Source organism: Procambarus clarkii, chromosome 10, assembly GCF_040958095.1.
Source record: "Procambarus clarkii isolate CNS0578487 chromosome 10, FALCON_Pclarkii_2.0, whole genome shotgun sequence".
Lineage (NCBI taxonomy): Eukaryota > Metazoa > Arthropoda > Malacostraca > Decapoda > Cambaridae > Procambarus > Procambarus clarkii.
The window spans coordinates 7,764,540-7,785,707 of NC_091159.1; the positions used below are offsets into that span (position 1 = coordinate 7,764,540).

A 21,168-nucleotide genomic window follows, 5' to 3' on the forward strand; every position below is an offset into this window, starting at 1 on the left:
CCTCATCCTACATCCAACCCCCCTACTTGGTCATCTAATTTCTGTTCCACATGTGTTATCATCCAGTTATCATGTGATCTTCATAAATCGTTGTTATTAATCGTATAAACAATTTACTTCTCTGTAGTTGGGCAATTTTGGCAACACTTATCATCTTAAATAATCACATTTGGACATGAATATCATCTTGGCCTCCAAAAGGTGAATTTTCAAGTTTACATGGAAGGAAATTTACCCAGTGGAGCAATTGAAAAATTGGAGAACTTGCACATTATTAAATAAAATATAATCCAGATGTATGGTGTGGACGAACGTGATCCGGGGTCTTTGAGAGCCACTGTATTAGACAAAGCATGAAGCCAAACTGTTTCACTACATCTGCCTACAACAGATTATAGGTAATAATACAGTTATTAAAAGGTGATCCATTCCTCGTTACTCTATCGTGTCTTTTAACACTACTCCTGTTATCACTCCAATCACACAATCCTATTAGTTGTAAGATTTGTTACAGATTGTAACTGTAACAGTTACTGTGACTAATATGATTTATTAATTATAACTGTGACGGTTATGATTAATGAATCCTCTATTTTTATTGCTCCATTTATCATTATTCACCATACAGTTACTTATTTATTTTGTATTAGTAATTATTATAAAGAAATATGTATATTAAATACTGTAATTTAATTATGTTGTGTATTAGTACATAAATGTTTGATGTGGAAATTTTCAATGATATTACGAATTATAATTACGATCAAAATATTTAACTGTGGCACCTCTACAAAATATTATAATTATTTTATATACTTTTTTCTATTTGTTTGTCTTTTTCGTGTATTTGTCTGCTTGTTTGTTTGTTTGTCGACTTGCTTCTGTGTTTATAATTGCTACACAAGGTCAGGTTAGAATTGTATGTAAGGTTGTAGCATTTAATGTCATTTAAAGATATTTAAAAATATATTATTTTGTAAAAAAAAAAAAAAATTAGGGCTTTCTGGGCATCATTTGTGATTTTATAAGATAAAAGGCTCTGAGGTACTATTTTATGATATATATATATATATATATATATATATATATATATATATATATATATATATATATATATATATATATATATATATATATATATATATATATATATATATAAAGCTTAGAGATATTATTGTATAACATATAAAGATATTGACGCGTTGTTTTATAACGTAAAAAAAGTCTGAGGAGCTAATTTTACAACAGAAAAGTCTGTATGGCTAATTTTCAAGATTATGTTATATTCCACGAGTGCTGTTTGTGAAACTAAACCACTGAAAATTGGAACTCGAAAAAGGCTTTTGTGAGGCCATTTTCAAGTTCAATGTTCAAGAAAATGGCCTTTGTGAACCAGTATGGCCTTTGTGAGGCCATACTGGTTATGCAACAATATTAAAACTGAATTGGGCATCAAATATAGGAATTTAGGAGAACTGATACACACACAGTTGGAGACTTAGGATCTCACATCACAGGTGGTTGTATATATCAACTAACTCGTGTAATAAGACGTACCGATCTCGTAAGTGGAGACGTAAGTGTTTGTGAATCCTGGCGCTCCTGCTGCAGTAGTTATCGTAATCTTCTGCTGTCTTATTCATTTGCTAAATATGGGCCCAAAAAGATCACCAATTCTCCCTAAATATGTACAAGGGAAATATTCACACAACATATTTGGTAATCGACCTTTCCGATGATTCGGGTCAATTCATCATGGTAACAATTGTGTTGCATGATAAGAGATGATACAGAAATTGAATATGGATGCCCGACATCTGTGCAGATCATTTAATATGGCCTCAAAACTCCTCGTATATAGGTAATTGACGCTGATAATCTTCACAGAGTAATCGCACTAGCGTCATATATGTCAATGAGGAAATCGCCAAGAGCCCTGAGGGGATTCGAATCCCCCAGACCGAGAGAGAACCCCAACCGCTGACGCTGAACAGCAAGTTCTGGTGGTCCAGTGGTTAACCTCAGTGGCCGGGATTCTCTTGGTTGCCGGTTCGAGTCAATCCCCAGTTTATTTTCTCACTGATAATGTTAATAGCCATCAGTTAATCGCAACGCCAATTATAACCTAAATAGCTTAGAGTATAAAAATATCTTAGAGAATATCTTAGAGATTATCTTAGAGAATATCTTAGAGTATATCTTAGAGAATATCTTAGAGAATATCTTAGAGAATATCTTAGAGAATATCTTAGAGAATATCTTAGAGAATATCTTAGAGTATATCTTAGAGAATATCTTAGAGAATATCTTAGAGAATATCTTAGAGAATATCTTAGAGAATATCTTAGAGAATATCTTAGAGTATATCTTAGAGAATATCTTAGAGAATATCTTAGAGAATATCTTAGAGAATATCTTTGAGAATATCTTAGAGTATATCTTAGAGAATATCTTAGAGAATATCTTAGAGAATATCTTAGAGAATATTTTAGAGTATATAAATATCTTAGAGAATATCTTAGAGAATATTTTAGAGTATATAAATATCTTAGAGAATATTTTAGAGTATATAAATATCTTAGAGAATATTTTAGAGTATATAAATATCTTAGAGAATATCTTAGAGAATATTTTAGAGTATATAAATATCTTAGAGAATATCTTAGAGAATATTTTAGAGTAAATAAATATCTTAGAGAATATCTTAGAGAATATTTTAGAGTATATAAATATCTTAGAGAATACCTTAGAGTACAATATTAGAGTGTATGGTCAATATGGAGAGTTTAATCCCCACTTGTTGAATTAATTGGGTCGTCTGGAGGTAACGAGGGTTTCCATAAAATTAATCACTGTCATGCGATAAAAAAATCATAAAAGTTATTTTAATAGAGCCAAGCATTATTATTCGGACTACCCATATGTTTAATCACGTCATCCTAATTAGTATAATTCTCGTTGTTGGGAAGAAGTTGGCTGTATCGAGGCTCAACTTAACGAGGTCTCCCCCCCCCTCCACTAGGCCAATTTTTGACCTTCACCAAGGTACAACCCACAATAGTTGACTAACTGCAAGATGAACAGCGGCATCAGGTGACAGAAAACGTGCTCAACTGTTTCTGTTTTTTTCCTGGGGACTTGATCTCGGGTGTTCGATTGTGAGCCGAGGACGTATACCGCTGTGCTACAGGATTGATTTGATATCTGATGTTATCGGGGGACAAGTTATACAAAGCAGGGGCGTTTTGGAGGATATCAGAGCAGCCATAACACTCTCTCTCTCTCTCTCTCTCTCTCTCTCTCTCTCTCTCTCTCTCTCTCTCTCTCTCTCTCTCTCTCTCTCTCTCTCTCTCTCGTCTTGGCCATTCAATTTGTGTGTTGTAGTCTTTGGAAATAAAACTTGAAGATTCTTGGGGAAGTTAAGGAAGGATATGAAGCAAGTTCCCACGACCGTTTGTGTTGGGGTGGCCGCCCCCTCTCTACCAATTTGCTTCCGTTTTCCTTTTTTTTTGTCCCCTCCCCCCCCCCCCCCTTGCCTTTCTCCTTGTATCCCCCTTCCCCCTTGCCTTCCTCCATTCAAGCTTTCCTGTTTTCTGTCCTGCATTCCAGTCTTTCTTGCCTTCGTCTCTCTGTCTTCCTTGCTGAATTTTTTCCAGCTTTTTCCTCTTTATTCTTTCCTTTCTCCCTTTATCACTGTATTCATCTATTTCTCCCTTATTTTCAGTCTACCTGCCTTCCTTCCTTGCGTATTGACTTCTTGATTGACTTCCCGGGATACATGCTTTCTGCTAGGCGAACAGGGGCTTTAGATGAAAGGAAACATACTCAGTTGGCTCTGTCCTGTTGAGGGAATCGAACCCGCGGACGGAAACCGCTGGCTACTTCATATCTGGATCAAAACATGCCACATATTCCCGGGAGATGTTCGTCGTTCTCAAAGAATTTTGTATCAGTTCACGTTTTTGCAATTGCCACTGTGAATTGTTGACGTTGCAGGCTTGCAACACTTGCGTCTAGCAACAGTGGCCGGCGTGGGGCTGATATCGGTTTTGCAATCACAGAAATTCCTGGGTGACCTACGGTGCTTTGTGCGAGACCTGAATGGTGCTTATTTCTTGCTATTTTTCTTCAGATTCGACATGTACCAGACATGATCATGTGCTGCACACACACACACACACACACACACACACACACACACACACACATACACACACACACACACACACACACACACACACACACACACACACACACACACACACACACACACACACACACACAAGGAGGTCTATAGTAGGGGCCGGTGGCTGAGCGGACACCCTAATGCCCCTGTTACCTAGCAGTAAATAGGTACCTGGGAGTTAGTCAGCTGTCACGGGTTGCTTCCTGGGGTGTGTGTGTGGTGTGGAAAAAAAATAGTCGTTAGTAACAGTTGATTGACAGTTGAGAGGCGGGCGGAAAGAGCAGAGCTCAACCCCCGCAAGCACAACTAGATGAATACAACTAGGTGAGGTGAATACACACACACACACACACACACACACACACACACACACACACACACACACACACACACACACACACACACACACACACACACACACACATGACTCCAGTGTGGAGTCAATATCTAGTCAAACACAAAACAAAGCTAGAAAAGGTTCAGAGGTATGCCACTAGCATAGTCTCCGAGCTGAGGGAAATGAGCTACGAGGAAAGATTACTTTAACTAAACCTCACGACACTGGAAGACAGAAGAGTTAAGTGAGACATGATCACCACCTATACAATTCTCAGAGGAATTGGCCGGGTAGATAGAGATAAACTATTTAGCAAGGGTGGAACACGAACAAGGGGACACAGGTGGAAACCTAAAACCCAAATAAACCACAGAGACTTTGGAAAGAATTTCTTCAGTGTCAGAATAGTTAACAAATGAAATGCATTAGGCAGTGATGTGGTGGAGGCTGACCCCATACACAGTTTCACATGTAGATATGATAGAGCCCAGTAGGCTCAGGAATCTGTACACCAGTTGATTGACAGTTGAGAGGTGGGGACCAAAGAGCCAGAGCTCAACCCCCGAGCACAACTAGGTTAGTACACTCACACCCTAGTCTCCTGGACCGAGTCTTGATCCCTGTGCTGACCATGCAGTCAATAGGTACCCAGAGTTACACAACTGTTGTGGGTTGCCCTCTGACGAAGGTCTATAGTGACCTTAGAGTGACCTGGATTATCTTAATATGTTCCAGCAGTAGAAAACATAGGTGCATTTATGTTAATGTTTGTTGATACCGCAGAGCAGATTAGCCATGAGATACATTGCCAATTTACGGTGTAAAAACGTTGAACAGAAAAATGGCTTCGCGACTCTTACTGAGAGTAACACAGACAGACGTAATGTGACGAGGGTCGGTGGAGTGAACACAGTGCGGTACAGAATAAAAAAGGTGTTAGCTTCCGAACACTTCCCAGAAAGACACAGACTTTGGACCAGTCATACCCTCTAGCGTCAGAGGCGCACACATCCGCTAAACAACGGAGGCCGTACATGCTAAACCGACCAATGTCCGGAGAACCTTCAAGAACTTGCTCAAAGGAGCCTTCAGTAGGTTACATTTAGCTTACGTGAGACTCAATCCTCAGCACGACAAAGAAAAGAACGATCAGGGGAGACATGATAACGACATTCAAGATTTCTAAGGAAAATTTATTTTGTAGACAGGGAAGCAATATTCACAGGGAGAATTAAGAGACACAAATGAATAACGGAGATTTCAGAAAGAACTTCTTCACTGTAAGAATCGTAATAAATTGAAACGAATAAAATGAAATTGAAGAATATAACTCAATTCACAGAAAAACGAATACATAATAAAAGCGAATACATAATACATAATAAAAACGAGTGGCGTTCTCATTAAACTGTGTATGATAACACACATCATATACATAGCCTCGTGCCATATTCAAGTTGCCTATTCATGATAATTCACAACTTAAATTTTCGGGTTGCGTTTGCCGATTGTCGCGTCCCTTAAAAACGGGTTATATTTTCGCGTCTTGTGTACAGTGGCTGGCGTTTATGGCGACCGTGTCGTAACTCCTGTTCTTTATTGAATCACTTGTCTCGTTTAACCAACCCGTTGTTAGTGTGGACATGCGTTAGTTAGGTTAAGGGCTCTCTGTTACTAGGCTTATTAAGGCCGTTGGTTACTACTTTCATTAAGGATGTAATCAGTCTTGTTCGTAAACATTGGGTTCATTTTAATCCTTATTATATTATTATAATTAAAGGTTAAAGTAAGCTATAAGTGTATATGGGGCTGTGTGTATATTGCCTTCAGACTTGATCGTCAGTTTATATACGCTGGGAAGTATAAATTATTGTTTACACACTTAGATGTATACATTTGTGAATATATACACACCTAAGTACACAATTATGTATATACATGGAGAAGTGCACGTTATGAATGCAAGAGTTTATATGTATTAAATTGAGAAGCACATGTGCATATGGACAGATAAGTATACCTTTCTACATATATATTACACTGAGAAGTACGTATATGTATTCACTGAGAAGTCTATAGGTCTCTGTAAACCTTGTATATAGGTCTTTGTATACACCTGGATCTACCCGCTCACAACCTGGCCTCTACCCGCTCACATCCTGGCCTCTACCCGCTCACAACCTGGCCTCTACCCGCTCACAACCTGGCCTCTACCCGCTCACAACCTGGCCTCTACCCGCTCACAACCTGGCCTCTACCCGCTCACAACCTACTCCACAGTCAAGATTTAGGGTCATGTTGTTTATGGTGAGTTTTTTTTTGTATTTCTATCGTGCGGTTGGCAGCGGGATGTTTCCAGAACTGTCATCTGGTTGATGAGATCTCTCTCTCTCTCTCTCACTCTTTCTCTCTCTCTCTCTGTCTGTCTCTGTCTGTCTGTCTCTCTCTCTCTCTCTCTCTCTCTCTCTCTCTCTCTCTCTCTCTCTCTCTCTCTCTCTCTCTCTCTCTCTCTCTCTCTCTCTCTCTCTCTCTCTCTCATTTTAGGGATTGTTATATGAAATTTGTGTATATGTCTTATATGCAATTGTTTGTAATCCTTTGTTTTTTAAGAAATTATAAGTAAGATGTTCTTAGATCATAATCTAGGGATAAAATGTGTTGTCACAATTATTTTTTAATAATTTCTTACCAAGAAGTTTCAGCAGGATAAGGCATTATCAGTTGTTATTCAATTATTCATGGTGAAATTAATGAATAATTTGTAATCAGTTATTATTAATTATTTGCCCAGAAATGGCCTGGAATTATTCATTTGGGAGTTAGGTGAATATAGTCATACATGAATAACCGGAAATCAAGTAGTGAATTAGCACGTGAATGATTAATTATATAAGAATGAGTATCTAATTACTCATTTTATGAATTAAATTCGCCATTTTCTCGATGCCTCTTTGTGTGTATACATAATACAGTACACGTCATCTATTGTATACCATAAATTTAAACACTTCCGAGTATGACCTACAACGTGGATTCATTTTTACTGGAATCTGGCAAATAATTGGTTTTTCATTAAAATATTGCTTCGTGGTTTTGTTGGGTGAGAATAAATAGAAACTGCCTCGTATGGGCCATCAGGAGCTGCCTCGTATGGGCCATCAGGAGCTGCCTCGTATGACCCAATAGGATCTGCCTTGTATGGGCCAATTGGAGCCGTCTCGTATGGGTCAATAGATGTTACCTTGTATTGGCTAGTAGGAACTAACACAAGCTGCATTGTATGGGTCAATAGAAGCTGCCTCAAAGGGGGCTCGAAAGTGTTCTCATGTAGTTTCCTTAATTCTTATGTTCTGTTTTAATACACTGCTTAAATATAATGTTTTTATCATATTGTACTGCATTGATATCTTATTGTTTGGAATATTAGTTTATTGGAAGTTTTTTCTAAACTGGAGATACGTTTTTCATAGGTCAATTTGCTAGCTAGTACAAGTTGTAGTTATGGTTGTGCAGTGATATTGTGTTTGTTATTAGGTTACCTAAATACTTCGTTACTTCTTTAAATACCTTGTTACTTTCTTAACTAGTTGCCTAGTTACCTTTTTATCCAATTATGTCATTATGTACTAGCCTAATTACCTTGTTATTCTCTTTCCTAGTTAACTGGTGACGTTCTTGCCTAGTTACTTCAAACCATGTGCCAGTTTTAAATCAAATTCCCAGGGGTCGAGTTTTGGGGACAATTAATTTCCAAAAGGGTGGGTGTTGGTGCCCCCCCCCTCCATTGGGGTCCACCTGGCAGTTGGCCCAAAGGGCTAAGGGTGAGGGGGGGGGGCAGAGATTAGTGGGACGGGGAAAGGGGGAGGAAGGGTATTGTGTCCCCGGTCAGTATATATATTTGCTTTGTCCAAAGTCTGTTTTCCGAACTTTTTTTTTGTTAATACTTAGCTCTATTCCTCCTTTGCTTGCTTTCTATTGCGTTTTATTTCCTTATGTACCTTTTTATTTTTATTCGCTCGCGTTTTATCCTTCATTCGTAAGTCCCATCTTTTCCAACTATTCTATTTCTCAAATTCTGTGTTTATCGCCTTTTACCGCATTTTCTATCCCTCTTTCCCTTGCCCTTCGCGTTTTATATGTCTTATTTGCCTATCTTCCGGTTTCCATTCATTTATTCCACTTCCTTGTGTCTCCAATTCGCTTCATCCTCTTTCTCCTCTTTCTCTCCACTCTCCTTCCTTATATTCCTCTCCCTTTTCACTCTCCTGACCATCCTCTCCTTTCCATCCTCACCATGTACCGTCCTTCATTATCGTCCTTATCTTTCTGGCCTGGTCTTCGCCTCCAGAGGTCATTAATTTCTGTTGGCCTAAAGTGACCCGGAAAGGTCACGTGAAGGGAAAGGTTATTGATGGTTTCGGGAAAAGCAAAAACATCTAATCAGTGTAGCTTCATCGGCTTCCAGGTATTTTCTAAATAATTTCTAGTGTATTGAGTTTTTTTTAGAATTTTTTTTATTTTAATGTGTGATTTTTATGGTATTTTGAGTAGTACACAACAGAAGATGAATGAGAGAGAGAGAGAGAGAGAGAGAGAGAGAGAGAAAGAGAGAGAGAGAGAGAGAAAGAGAGAGAGAGAGAGAGAGAGAGAGAGAGAGAGAGAAAGAGAGAGAGAGAGAGAGAGAGAGAAAGAGAGAGAGAGAGAGAGAGAGAGAGAGAGAGAGAAAGAGAGAGAGAGAGAGAGAGAGAGAGAGAGAGAGAGAGAGAGAGAGAGAGAGAGAGAGAGAGAGAGAGAGAGAGAGAGAAGAGAGAGAGAGAGAGAGAGAGAGAGAGAGAGAGAGAGAGAGAGAGAGAGAGAGAGAGGGGGGGCGGGGAGAGAACTGTAGGGGGGTACAGCAGTTAACATCGTAACGGAGAGGAGGAATTAGTGTCTAAAACTTCACCAATTCCTCTAATTCCGATAGTTTACTATCGTGAGGGGACTGGGACGAGCCTCTGGTCAGGAGCCCGCCCGCGCCGGTACCTCACAACGAGAAGAGAAACATTAAATATAACTGAACAAATCCACAAGTGCCGTGATGAGGGTTCGAACTTATATCACGCTATTGTGATTTATGTGTGTTTTAAATATAACCGATTAAATAATGTATAAACCATAAATATGCAAATAATATATATACAGTACATAAAACCAAAAACAAATAAATAAATTAAGATCTTGTTCAATAATAAGGGTAAATACCAAGTTATAAATAATATATATATCAACAATAAACACTAATGACCCTTTAAGTATTTGAACATACGTCACCTAGGTGGCAGCACTTCCTTCTCAAGTGAAGAAAAACATAAGAAAAATATAGAAGGTTCGGGCTAGAATGATTGATCTTACTCTCTCTGTCATATTCAGTGACACGTCTTCAAGAACGACTACTGCCAAATGAAGAAAAATCAATACAAGCACCAACCAGCAAGGAAAATCTTTCCATATGTGTAGAAAATATTCTATTAATAACAAGTGTCAGATTATCAGGTGGTGGAGTGAGCATTACCTGTGTGCTACAGCAGGGATAATTCCATTACATAATGTGATAATTACTTCCATATACCTAACAAAAATAAATGGGTTATTCTGCTTGTTATGGAGCTAGAGTGAGATTACGATGATTCCTGTCATGGTATGGTGAGTGATGGTGCAGGTGATGGTGAGTGATGGTGCAGGTGATGGTGAGTGATATTGGATGATGTTGGAGGTGATGGTGAATAATGGTGCATCTCCTTTACCCCTCCTTTCCTCAGCCATCCGGGGATCTCACTCACCTCTCACTATCCCGTCTCTCACCCACCCATATCCATCCCTGCATCCTATCTCCACCCCCTCCCCCTCCATCCCAGCCCCATCCCTCCCCCATGATGGGAGAGGAGTGAGCCACCCTGTGGTCATTGGGAAATAGCCTCACGAAACCCCTCACTCCTCCTTACCCCCCTCCTCACCTCTTCCTTACCCCTTCCTCACCCCATCCTCACCCCCTTCTTTTAGTGGTGATCTCAGCCAAGTTACCTTCCCCGCCATCAAAGATCATTCGTCCGGCCTTTTGAGCTATTGCCTTCAAACTTCCATATTAGATTTTAAAAAAGTTTGGCCCGGGGAAGCCTGAGGCGATTCTCAAGCACTTTGGGCCGCGAGTCCCGTGTGGTGTTTCATGGTTTATACCGTGGGACAGTATAAACTCTCCCATGGTATAAACCACCAATAAACGCCCAGCGTTCCACAAGGATTAGAGTGGGAGGTTGACTAAACACATCATCCGCACGCTGGTTTAGTTAGACCTGAAGCTGTTGTGCAGTGCTTGGTGATAATTACAAGAGTGATAACCGCAACTCATAATGATAACTTTTTACACAGTAATAATTGCAACACGTATTGATAACTAAAACAATAATAACTGCAACACTATAACATTACCATCACCATTACCTACAACAGCACGAACAACATCATATATATATATATATATATATATATATATATATATATATATTTGAGTGAGGTGGGAAGGGTGATGTGGCATTAACACAAGACAGAACAGGAGGGGATATTAATAGGGTATTAAAAGTATCAACACAAGACAGAACAGAAACAATGGGTATTGAATAGAAGTGTTTGTAGAAAGCCTATTGGTCCATATTTCTTGATGCTTCTATATTGGAGCGGAGTCTTGAGGTGGGTAGAATATAGTTGTGCAATAATTGGCTGTTGATTGCTGGTGTTGACTTCTTGATGTGTAGTGCCACTTCTTGATGTATATATATATATATATATATATATATATATATATATATATATATATATATATATATATATATATATATATATATATATATATACATATATATATATATATATATATATATATATATATATATATATATATATATGTCGTACCTAGTAGCCAGAACTCACTTTTTGGCCTACTATGCAAGGCCCGATTTGCCTAATAAGCCAAGTTTTCCTGAATTAATATATTTTTTCTAATTTTTTTTCTTATGAAATGATAAAGCTACCCATTTCATTATGTATGAGGCCAATTTTTGTTTATTGGAGTTAAAATTAACGTAGATATATGACCGAACCTAACCAACCCTACCTAACCTAACCTAACCTATCTTTTTAGGTTAGGTTTGGTTAGGTAGCCGAAAAAGTTAGGTTAGGTTAGGTTAGGTAGGTTAGGTAGTCGAAAAACAATTAATTCATGAAAACTTGGCTTATTAGGCAAATCGGGCCTTGCATAGTAGGCTGAGAAGTCAGTTCTGGCTACTAGGTACGACATATATATATATATATATATATATATATATATATATATATATATATATATATATATATATATATATATATATATATATATATATATATATGTCGTACCTAGTAGCAAGAATGCACTTCTCGGCCTACTATGCAAGGCCCGATTTGCCTAATAAGGCAAGTTTTCCTGAATTAATTTATTTTCTCCATTTTTTTTCTTATGAAATGATAAAGCTACCCATTTCATTATGTATGAGGTCAATTTTTTTTATTGGAGTAAAAATTAACGTAGATATATGACCGAACCTAACCAACCCTACCTAACCTAACCTAACCTATCTTTATAGGTTAGGTTAGGTTAGGTAGCCGAAAAAGTTAGGTTAGGTTAGGTTAGGTAGGTTAGGTAGTCGAAAAACAATTAATTCATGAAAACTTGGCTTATTAGTCAAATCGGGCCTTGCATAGTAGGCTGAGAAGTGCGTTCTGACTACTAGGTACGACATATATATATATATATATATATATATATATATATATATATATATATATATATATATATATATATATATATATATATATATATATATTGTTAAATATGACTGAAAACGTAAGATTAATAATTCTGACACAAATTTTCTCAATATTTCTTATGTTTCTTTTCACTGTTGATGGTAACTGAAAAATCAATTCTCCAAAATTAATTTTTATTTCTAGTCTGACACGATATATATATATATATAAATATATATATATATATATATATATATATATATATATATATATATATATATATATATATATATGTATGTCGTACCTAGTAGCCAGAACGCACTTCTCAGCCTACTATGCAAGGCCCGATTTGCCTAATAAGCCAAGTTTTCCTAAATTAATATATTTTTATCAAATTTTTTTCTTACGAAATGATAAAGCTACCCATTTCATTATGTATGAGGTCAATTTTTTTTTATTGGAGTTAAAATTAACGTAGATATATGACCGAACCTAACCAACCCTACCTAACCTAACCTAACCTATCTTTATAGGTTAGGTTAGGTTAGGTAGCCGAAAAAGCTAGGTTAGGTTAGGTTAGGTAGGTTAGGTACTCGAAAAATAATTAATTCATGAAAACTTGGCTTATTAGGCAAATCGGGCCTTGCATAGTAGGCAGAGAAGTGCGTTCTGGCTACTAGGTACGACATATATATATATATATATATATATATATATATATATATATATATATATATATATATATATATATATATGTCGTACCTAGTAGCCAGAACGCACTTCTCAGCCTACTATGCAAGGCCCAATTTGCTTAATAAGCCAAGTTTTCATGAATTAATGTTTTTTCGTCTACCTAACCTACCTAACCTAACCTAACCTAGCTTTTTTTGGCTACCTAACCTAACCTTACCTATAAATATAGGTTAGGTTAGGTTAGGTAGGGTTGGTTAGGTTCGGTCATATATCTACGTTAATTTTAACTCCAATAAAAAAAAATTGACCTCATACATAGAGAAAAGGGTTGCTTTATCATTTCATAAGAAAAAAATTATAGTAAATATATTAATTCAGGAAAACTTGGCTTATTAGGCAAATCGGGCCTTGAATAGTAGGCTGAGAAGTGAGTTCTGGCTACTAGGTACGACATATATATATATATATATATATATATATATATATATATATATATATATATATATATATATATATATATATATATATATATATATATGTCGTACCTAGTAGCCAGAACTCACTTTTTGGCCTACTATTCAAGGCCCGATTTGCTTAATAAGCCAAGTTTTCCTGAATTATTATATTTTTTCTAATTTTTTTCTTATGAAATGATAAAGCAACCCATTTCATTATGTATGAGGTCAATTTTTTTTTATTGGAGTTAAAATTAACGTAGATATATGACCGAACCTAACCAACCCTACCTAACCTAACCTAACCTATCTTTATAGGTTAGGTTTGGTTAGGTAGCCGAAAACGTTAGGTTAGGTTAGGTTAGGTAGGTTAGGTAGTCGAAAAACAATTAATTCATGAAAACTTGGCTTATTAGGCAAATCGGGCCTTGCATAGTAGGCTGAGAAGTACGTTCTGGCTACTAGGTACGATACATATATATATATATATATATATATATATATATATATATATATATATATATATATATATATATATATATATGTATATATATATATATATATATATATATATATATATATATATATATATATATATATATATATATATATATATATATATATATATATATATTAAAACGATATGACTAATTATCGAAAATAGATTCCAGAAGATATTTTTATCTTTACGATCCTTATAAAAAAGTCAAAATAAAATTATTTCATTTACCTTAAAATATAAAAGGCGTAACGGGGGGGTGGAGAGAAAAAGGGGGGGGGGGGTACTAGGACGCTAGAGACAGGTTGTGAACGCGTAGTGAACCGGTCTTACGGCCGGGGCCATCGATAATCAATTGTGCAGTAAAGCTTGGGATAACTTATACACGTTCGTAGACCCACCCAGGCGGGAAGATGGGTAGGTCAGGGAGAGTGAGAAGGTGGAAGAGATGGCAAGGAAGGTGAGAGGGAATGGAAGATGAGGAGGAGGAGGAGGAGGGTAAGTAGGTATGAAGGAAGGGGGAGGGTTTAACGTATAAAGGAAAGACCTGGGGGTAGCGAAGAAATTAGGGTAAAGGATAACGTACTGGGAGTGTTAGAAGGTAAAACATGAACAAATAATAATGATAAAACAGAGAAAACGGAAAATGGGACAAATATTAAAATGTAAAATAATGGATAAATAATATCAAGAACATACAAGGAAATGAGACATAACTGAAGACACTGAGACACAGCGTAAAAAGAAACAAAGAGACAGACAAAAAAAAAGACATGAAGTCATAAACCACAGCTCCCAGTCTTGACGGGGTGGGAGCTGTGGTTTATGACTTATATGTACGATACATATATATATGTATCGTACCTAGTAGCCAGCTGAGAAATGCCAAAAGGAAGCCCTAAGAGGATGGGAACGAGACGGAGCATCACTGTGGGAGGAAGAGAGGCAGAGAGAGAGTCGAGAAGCAAAGATATGGACAATAGGGAGGTTTTGGCCAGAGGGCGTAAGGGTGTAGGTAATTGTAATGTGGAAGGGTGTCGGCGTGGGAAGGGTGTCGACGTGGGAAGGGTGTCGGCGTGGGAAGGGTGTCGACGTGGGAAGGGTGTCGACGTGGGAAGGGTGTCGACGTGGGAAGGGTGTCGACGTGGGAAGGGTGTTGGTGTCAGGGAGAGGGTGGGGAGGAGACATATCTCTTTATACAGACAATTCTAGTATGACAGAATTTCAGTATTAGTACCAATATATCCTACCTCTAATATATGTAACTCGGATCATTATATATGAACCAGTATATCGCCATACAATAAATAACATATTATTAGCTATATCTAATTCTAAAAGAAAGGAATAATGAAATACAGAAGAAAATCACAAATGTTTTTTAATAGAAGAATATTTTGGATAGAGAAATCCAACAGTTCGTAATGAACGAACGAGGGAGAAACAGAGATGCAGAGGAAGAGAAAGAGGGAAGGAAGGAAGGAGACATGAAGGAAGCATAATGTTCTGAAGACATGGCAGCCCATGAGCGGCGTGGCGGGCCAGGCCACCAACCTTGTGGTGACCACTGGCCTGGCTCAGGTCAGCAGGGGGGGGGGGGACTGCTGAAAGGGATGCCACACGTGGGGACGAACTGACTCCCGGGGCGCCTCTTGGTATACCTCACTCACGGCCCCTTATTGATCCTGTACCTCTACTTCCACCACCACCACCACTACCACTACCTCCACTACCACCATCACTACCACTACCACCACCACCACTACCACCAAAACAGAGGGCATATTATCACACCATTCAAGATACTAAAAAGAATACACAAGCTGTACATGGAAAGCTTCTTTAAATTGAGTGAAAATATGACAATAGGACATAAGTGGAAACTGGGTACGCAAATGGGTCGAAGAACTGCCAGGGGTAAATACTCATATCCAGGACCGGTGGACAACAAGTGGAATGCACTGAAAGAAGACGCTGTGGAAGCCACCTCCATCCACAACTCTCAAGTCAGATTCGACAATTGGTTTTTGTTGAAATATCCCGCATGGACACTGGTATGGTGGGTAATGGTTTTCTCCTCCACACACCTCCAGAATTCCTAGTGGATTCAGTCGGGTCCTAAGTTGAGTAGCATTCAGCATGTCGTGGTTCAGGGGTGTGGCGCGCGGCGGGTGTGTTTACATGGTCGCTGGTTCAATACACACATTGCTACATAGGATTTTCCTATAGATCACGTCCATGTGATTGCCCTGTGGATTAATATTATTGGTCTTATCTATATAAAAGCAGATCTTATCTATATAAAATTAAAGTGTTTTATTATATAAAAGATCTTATCTATATAAAAGTGTTTGTCTAAGATTGGGTGTCAGATGCCTTGGGATAATCTCACCAAACTTTGCAGTGTGACTGGTGGTAGGTATGGGGACGGTTTTATATGGTGCTGCCTCCATGCCCGCCTCATGAAGGTAGTGGACATGAAATGTTCGGGGCAGAGTTAGTGTCTTATGATTTGTTAATTAAGTTAGTCAGGTACATGGGAAATACCCTCCATTTGCACATTGCCTAGATAGGTTGGGCATGTGACAGCTTGGCATCCTTGGGGCTCCCAACACTTTAAACTGCGAAACCTTTTGGGCTCGACCTGGGTACCACCACCACCCGGTATCCTTTCAAGTGTAGTATAATTACTTTCACACTTGTATTATCATAACGCATTATTAGTAGTAATAGTTTTCATTGCTATAATATAAAAGTTGTTAATAGTAGTAAGAGTAGAAATAATACTAATGTAGTTAATAATTTTAGTGATAATATAGAAACTAAGATTATTAAAACAAAAATGGAACGTATTATTTTCCTATTAAAAACGAAATGACCTGAAAATGGAAAACTTATCTTAATTTGAATCTAAAAAGGAAAGAGAGAAGCCGTCAATAGGAATATACCTCACCTCGTCTAACACCGACAATATTATACACGCTCCTATTCAAAAATATTATTCAATTTAAAATAGAAAAAAACGAAATGCTGAACATCGCTTTGAGAATATCCGCAAAATTTGAATATATATATTTTTTAGGGCCATGAGGTAAAAACGCTCGCCAGACATATTTTGTAATATTTTATGTAAAACAAACGACTATCAAGTTGGGATGAACGCCACCTGCGCTCTCTCCTTAATGCTTCACTGTTTTTACGAATTCGACCAAACCGTTAAAAACCGTTAATAGACCAAACCGTTAAAAACCGTTAATAGATCAAACCGTTAAAACCCGTTAAATAGACCAAACCGTTAAAAACCGTTAATAGATCAAACCGTTAAAAACCGTTAATAGACCAAACCGTTAAAAACCGTTAATAGACCAAACCGTTAAAAACCGTTAATAGACCAAACCGTTAAAACCGTTAATAGACCAAACCGTTAAAAACCGTTAATAGACCAAACCGTTAAAAACCGTTAATAGACCAAACCGTTAATAGACCAAATCGTTAAAAACCGTTAATAGACCAAACCGTTAAAAACCGTTAATAGACCAAACCGTTAAAAACGTTAATAGACCAAACCGTTAAAAAACGTTAATAGACCAAACCGTTAGTAGACCAAACCGTTAGTAGACCAAACCGTTAAAAACCGTTAATAAACCAAACCGTTAAAAACCGTTAATAGACAAAACCGTTAATAGACCAAACCGTTAAAAACCGTTAATAGACTAAACCGTTAAAAAACGTTAATAGACCAAACCGTTAAAAACCGTTAATAGACCAAACCGTTAAAAACCGTTAATAGACCAAACCGTTAAAAACCGTTAATCGACCAAGCCGTTAAAAACCGTTAATAGACCAAACCGTTAAAAACCGTTAATAGACCAAACCGTTTAAACATTGAAGCACTGTAATAGTGACGTTTTCTGAGCGTCGGCCGCGACGGGTTAGGTGGGTTGGTCGGGTTCGCACCTTTCTGGTTAGACAAAACAGTTGTTTTACTTACGAAGATTGACAGAAGACGCTGAGGCGACTTAAGAACACACGGGGAGACAGTAGAAGTCTAGTGGTCTACGTCCTCGGCTCACAATCGATCAGCTCAGTACCAAAGCGGGCCAGAAACGGTTAAATACGTTTCCTTTCACCTGATACCTCTGTTAACCTAGCAGTAAAATATATACCCGGGAGTTAGGCAGCTGTTGTGGGTAGCATCCTGAGTAAAGTCAGTGAAAGGCCTAGGGTGAGAACCCCTGTAAGCCTAAGTACAGGTGTCCTATATCCGACGACACGATATATTCAACAATTTCAACAGAACCAGCAACGCTGTGCATCATGGTGAAGATAAACAACAGGAAGTACGAGACCAGGTACTCCAAAAACACCATTATCCAAGGGAGTGCTGTTGGTAACCATTGCTGACGCAACAATAAATTATAACTAAATCAGCAATTACAACTGATGCGGTTGCTGTTGCAAAAGGGCAGTAGCAACCGCGTCAGTCGGACACTAGCATGAGCAGCAATTGCAAAAGTTTGCTACTGTTGCAAAGTTAACAGTAGCAGTAGCAGAGGCACTAGCATTAATAGCAACAGCAGATATCACTGAGGTATTAACAACAGAACCGATCAGCGAAACGGTAACATCAGTGGATGCTACAACAGAGGACGAACAGCAGCAAGGACAGCACCCACAAAAGAGGAGACGAACTCAACACAGCACCCACAAAAGAAGAGACGAACTCAACACAGCACCCACAAAAGAAGAGACGAACTAAAACAGCACCCACAAAAGAAGAGACGAACTCAACACAGCACCCACAAAAGAAGAGACGAACTCAACACAGCACCCACAAAAGAGGAGACGGACTCAACACAGCACCCACAAAAGAAGAGACGAACTCAACACAGCACCCACAAAAGAGGAGACGAACTCAACACAGCACCCACAACAGAGGAGACGAACTCAACACAGCACCCACAAAAGAGGAGACGAACTCAACACAGCACCCACAAAAGAGGAGACGAACTCAACACAGCACCCACAAAAGAGGAGACGGACTCAACACAGCACCCACAAAAGAGGAGACGAACTCAACACAGCACCCACAAAAGAGGAGACGAACTCAACACAGCACCCACAAAAGAGGAGACGGACTCAACACAGCACCCACAAAAGAGGAGACGAACTCAACACAGCACCCACAAAAGAGGAGACGAACTCAACACAGCACCCACAAAAGAGGAGACGAACTCAACACAGCACCCACAAAAGAGGAGACGAACTCAACACAGCACCCACAAAAGAGGAGACGAACTCAACACAGCACCCACAAAAGAGGAGACGAACTCAACACAGCACCCACAAAAGAGGAGACGAACTCAACACAGCACCCACAAAAGAAGAAACGAACTCAACACAGCACCCACAAAAGAAGAGACGAACTCAACACAGCACCCACAAAAGAGGAGACGAACTCAACACAGCACCCACAAAAGAAGAGACGAACTCAACACAGCACCCACAAAAGAAGAGACGAACTCAACACAGCACCCACAAAAGAGGAGACGAACTCAACACAGCACCCACAAAAGAAGAGACGAACTCAACACAGCACCCACAAAAGAAGAGACGAACTCAACACAGCACCCACAAAAGAAGAGACGAACTCAACACAGCACCCACAAAAGAAGAGACGAACTCAACACAGCACCCACAAAAGAGGAGACGGACTCAACAAAGCACCCACAAAAGAGGAGACGAACTAAAACAGCACCCACAAAAGAGGAGACGAACTCAACACAGCACCCACAAAAGAGGAGACGAACTAAAACAGCACCCACAATCTCACATAAACAATTCAGCGACATCAAACCAGAGTAGAATAAATAGCATCAAAATCAAATACATCATTATCATCAATATCAGAGCAACAGTATGAGCAACAACAGCAGGAACATCAGCAACATCACTAACAGGGACAACAGAAGCAAACAAAATGACACAAACACTATCCACATTAGCAATACCTGAGAAAGATACTATCGCGGAAGTTTTAGCAGTTGCCTCAGTATCAAAGGCTGATGATATAAAGCTTATATCATCAGCCTTACTTATATCTTATAAAGATATAAGTAGTAGACCCAGCCAATAGCAACAGGCTGGAGCAAAGCGAGGCCCGGGGGAAATCTTGACATTATTAACAGGGAGCAATCAGCGGGAAGCTGGGCTGGATCTTAGTAGTGGAAGATGGGCACTCCCAGGAGAGGCTGGGATATGGGCACCCCCTTCCCCCTTCCCCTGGAGATGCTTAGGGGAAATGGGCATCCCCCCTTAGGAGATACTAAAGGGGGACATAGTCAATTACCATTAGCTACTATAGGGATATGAGCTCTCTACAGGAGATACTATGGGAGTTGGGTACACCCCATGATATATTGGGGAATATAGGCAATCCTCCCCTGGAAATACCGGAATACTGGGGTTGAAACTGGGCATTTCCCAAGGGGAAATGATTGAACCTAGGCACTCCCAAGGAGCTAATGATTAAAAATGGGCATTCTCCAGGAGGTAATGAAGGAAAATAGGTACTCCCTAGGAGGTAGTGGGGAGAGAGAGTTACCCACCGAGAACATGACGGTGTACTGCTGATGTTTGCCTGTCTCTTAATTGGTGTTTGTCTGGGATAGGGAGACAGGAAGAGGATTATATGGTACAAATTTCCAGGTTGGGTAAGGTGGAGGGATGGGGAGGTAGATTAGAAGGATAGGGAGTGTAAGGGGAAGGTTAGCCTTACCCTTCCTAATCTTAGAAGGTATGGATGAAAAATGGTTGGGTAATACTCTTGAATACTGTCTTCTTCTGCGCTCTCTTCTCTCTCCTCCCTCCCTCTCTCCCTCTCCTTCATTTCTACTTTCCCCTCTTTTCACCTCTCTCTCCACCTTCTTCATCACCTCCCGTTCTCTTTTTCTCCTCCATCTCCACTTCTATCCTCGTTCTATCCTCGACTTCTTGTCATTTTTCATTTGCAATTTTGTCCAGGGAATTGGCTTATTTTGTCAGTCCCTTTTTTTCCTTTTACACCTGTTTTGTATATCTTTTCTCGTCAACCCCCCCCCCCCCTTTCTGTCCCCCTCTCTCCTTCTCATCCACGTGTTTATCCTTTCTCTCTCTCCCCTCAAGTTTCTTCCTTGCCTATTCT

The 21,168-nt window shown here is 38.9% G+C and overlaps 1 protein-coding gene across 1 annotated transcript; it reads left to right on the forward strand.

Annotated features, from left to right (window-relative positions):
* The first annotated feature begins 18,619 nt into the window (after nucleotides 1-18,619).
* Nucleotides 18,620-19,735, forward strand: LOC123751802 (serine/arginine repetitive matrix protein 1-like). The gene has a single exon (XM_045733883.2). It carries the CDS (start codon nucleotides 18,620-18,622, stop codon nucleotides 19,733-19,735), a length of 1,116 nt encoding a protein of 371 aa, XP_045589839.2.
* The last annotated feature ends 1,433 nt before the right edge of the window (nucleotides 19,736-21,168 follow it).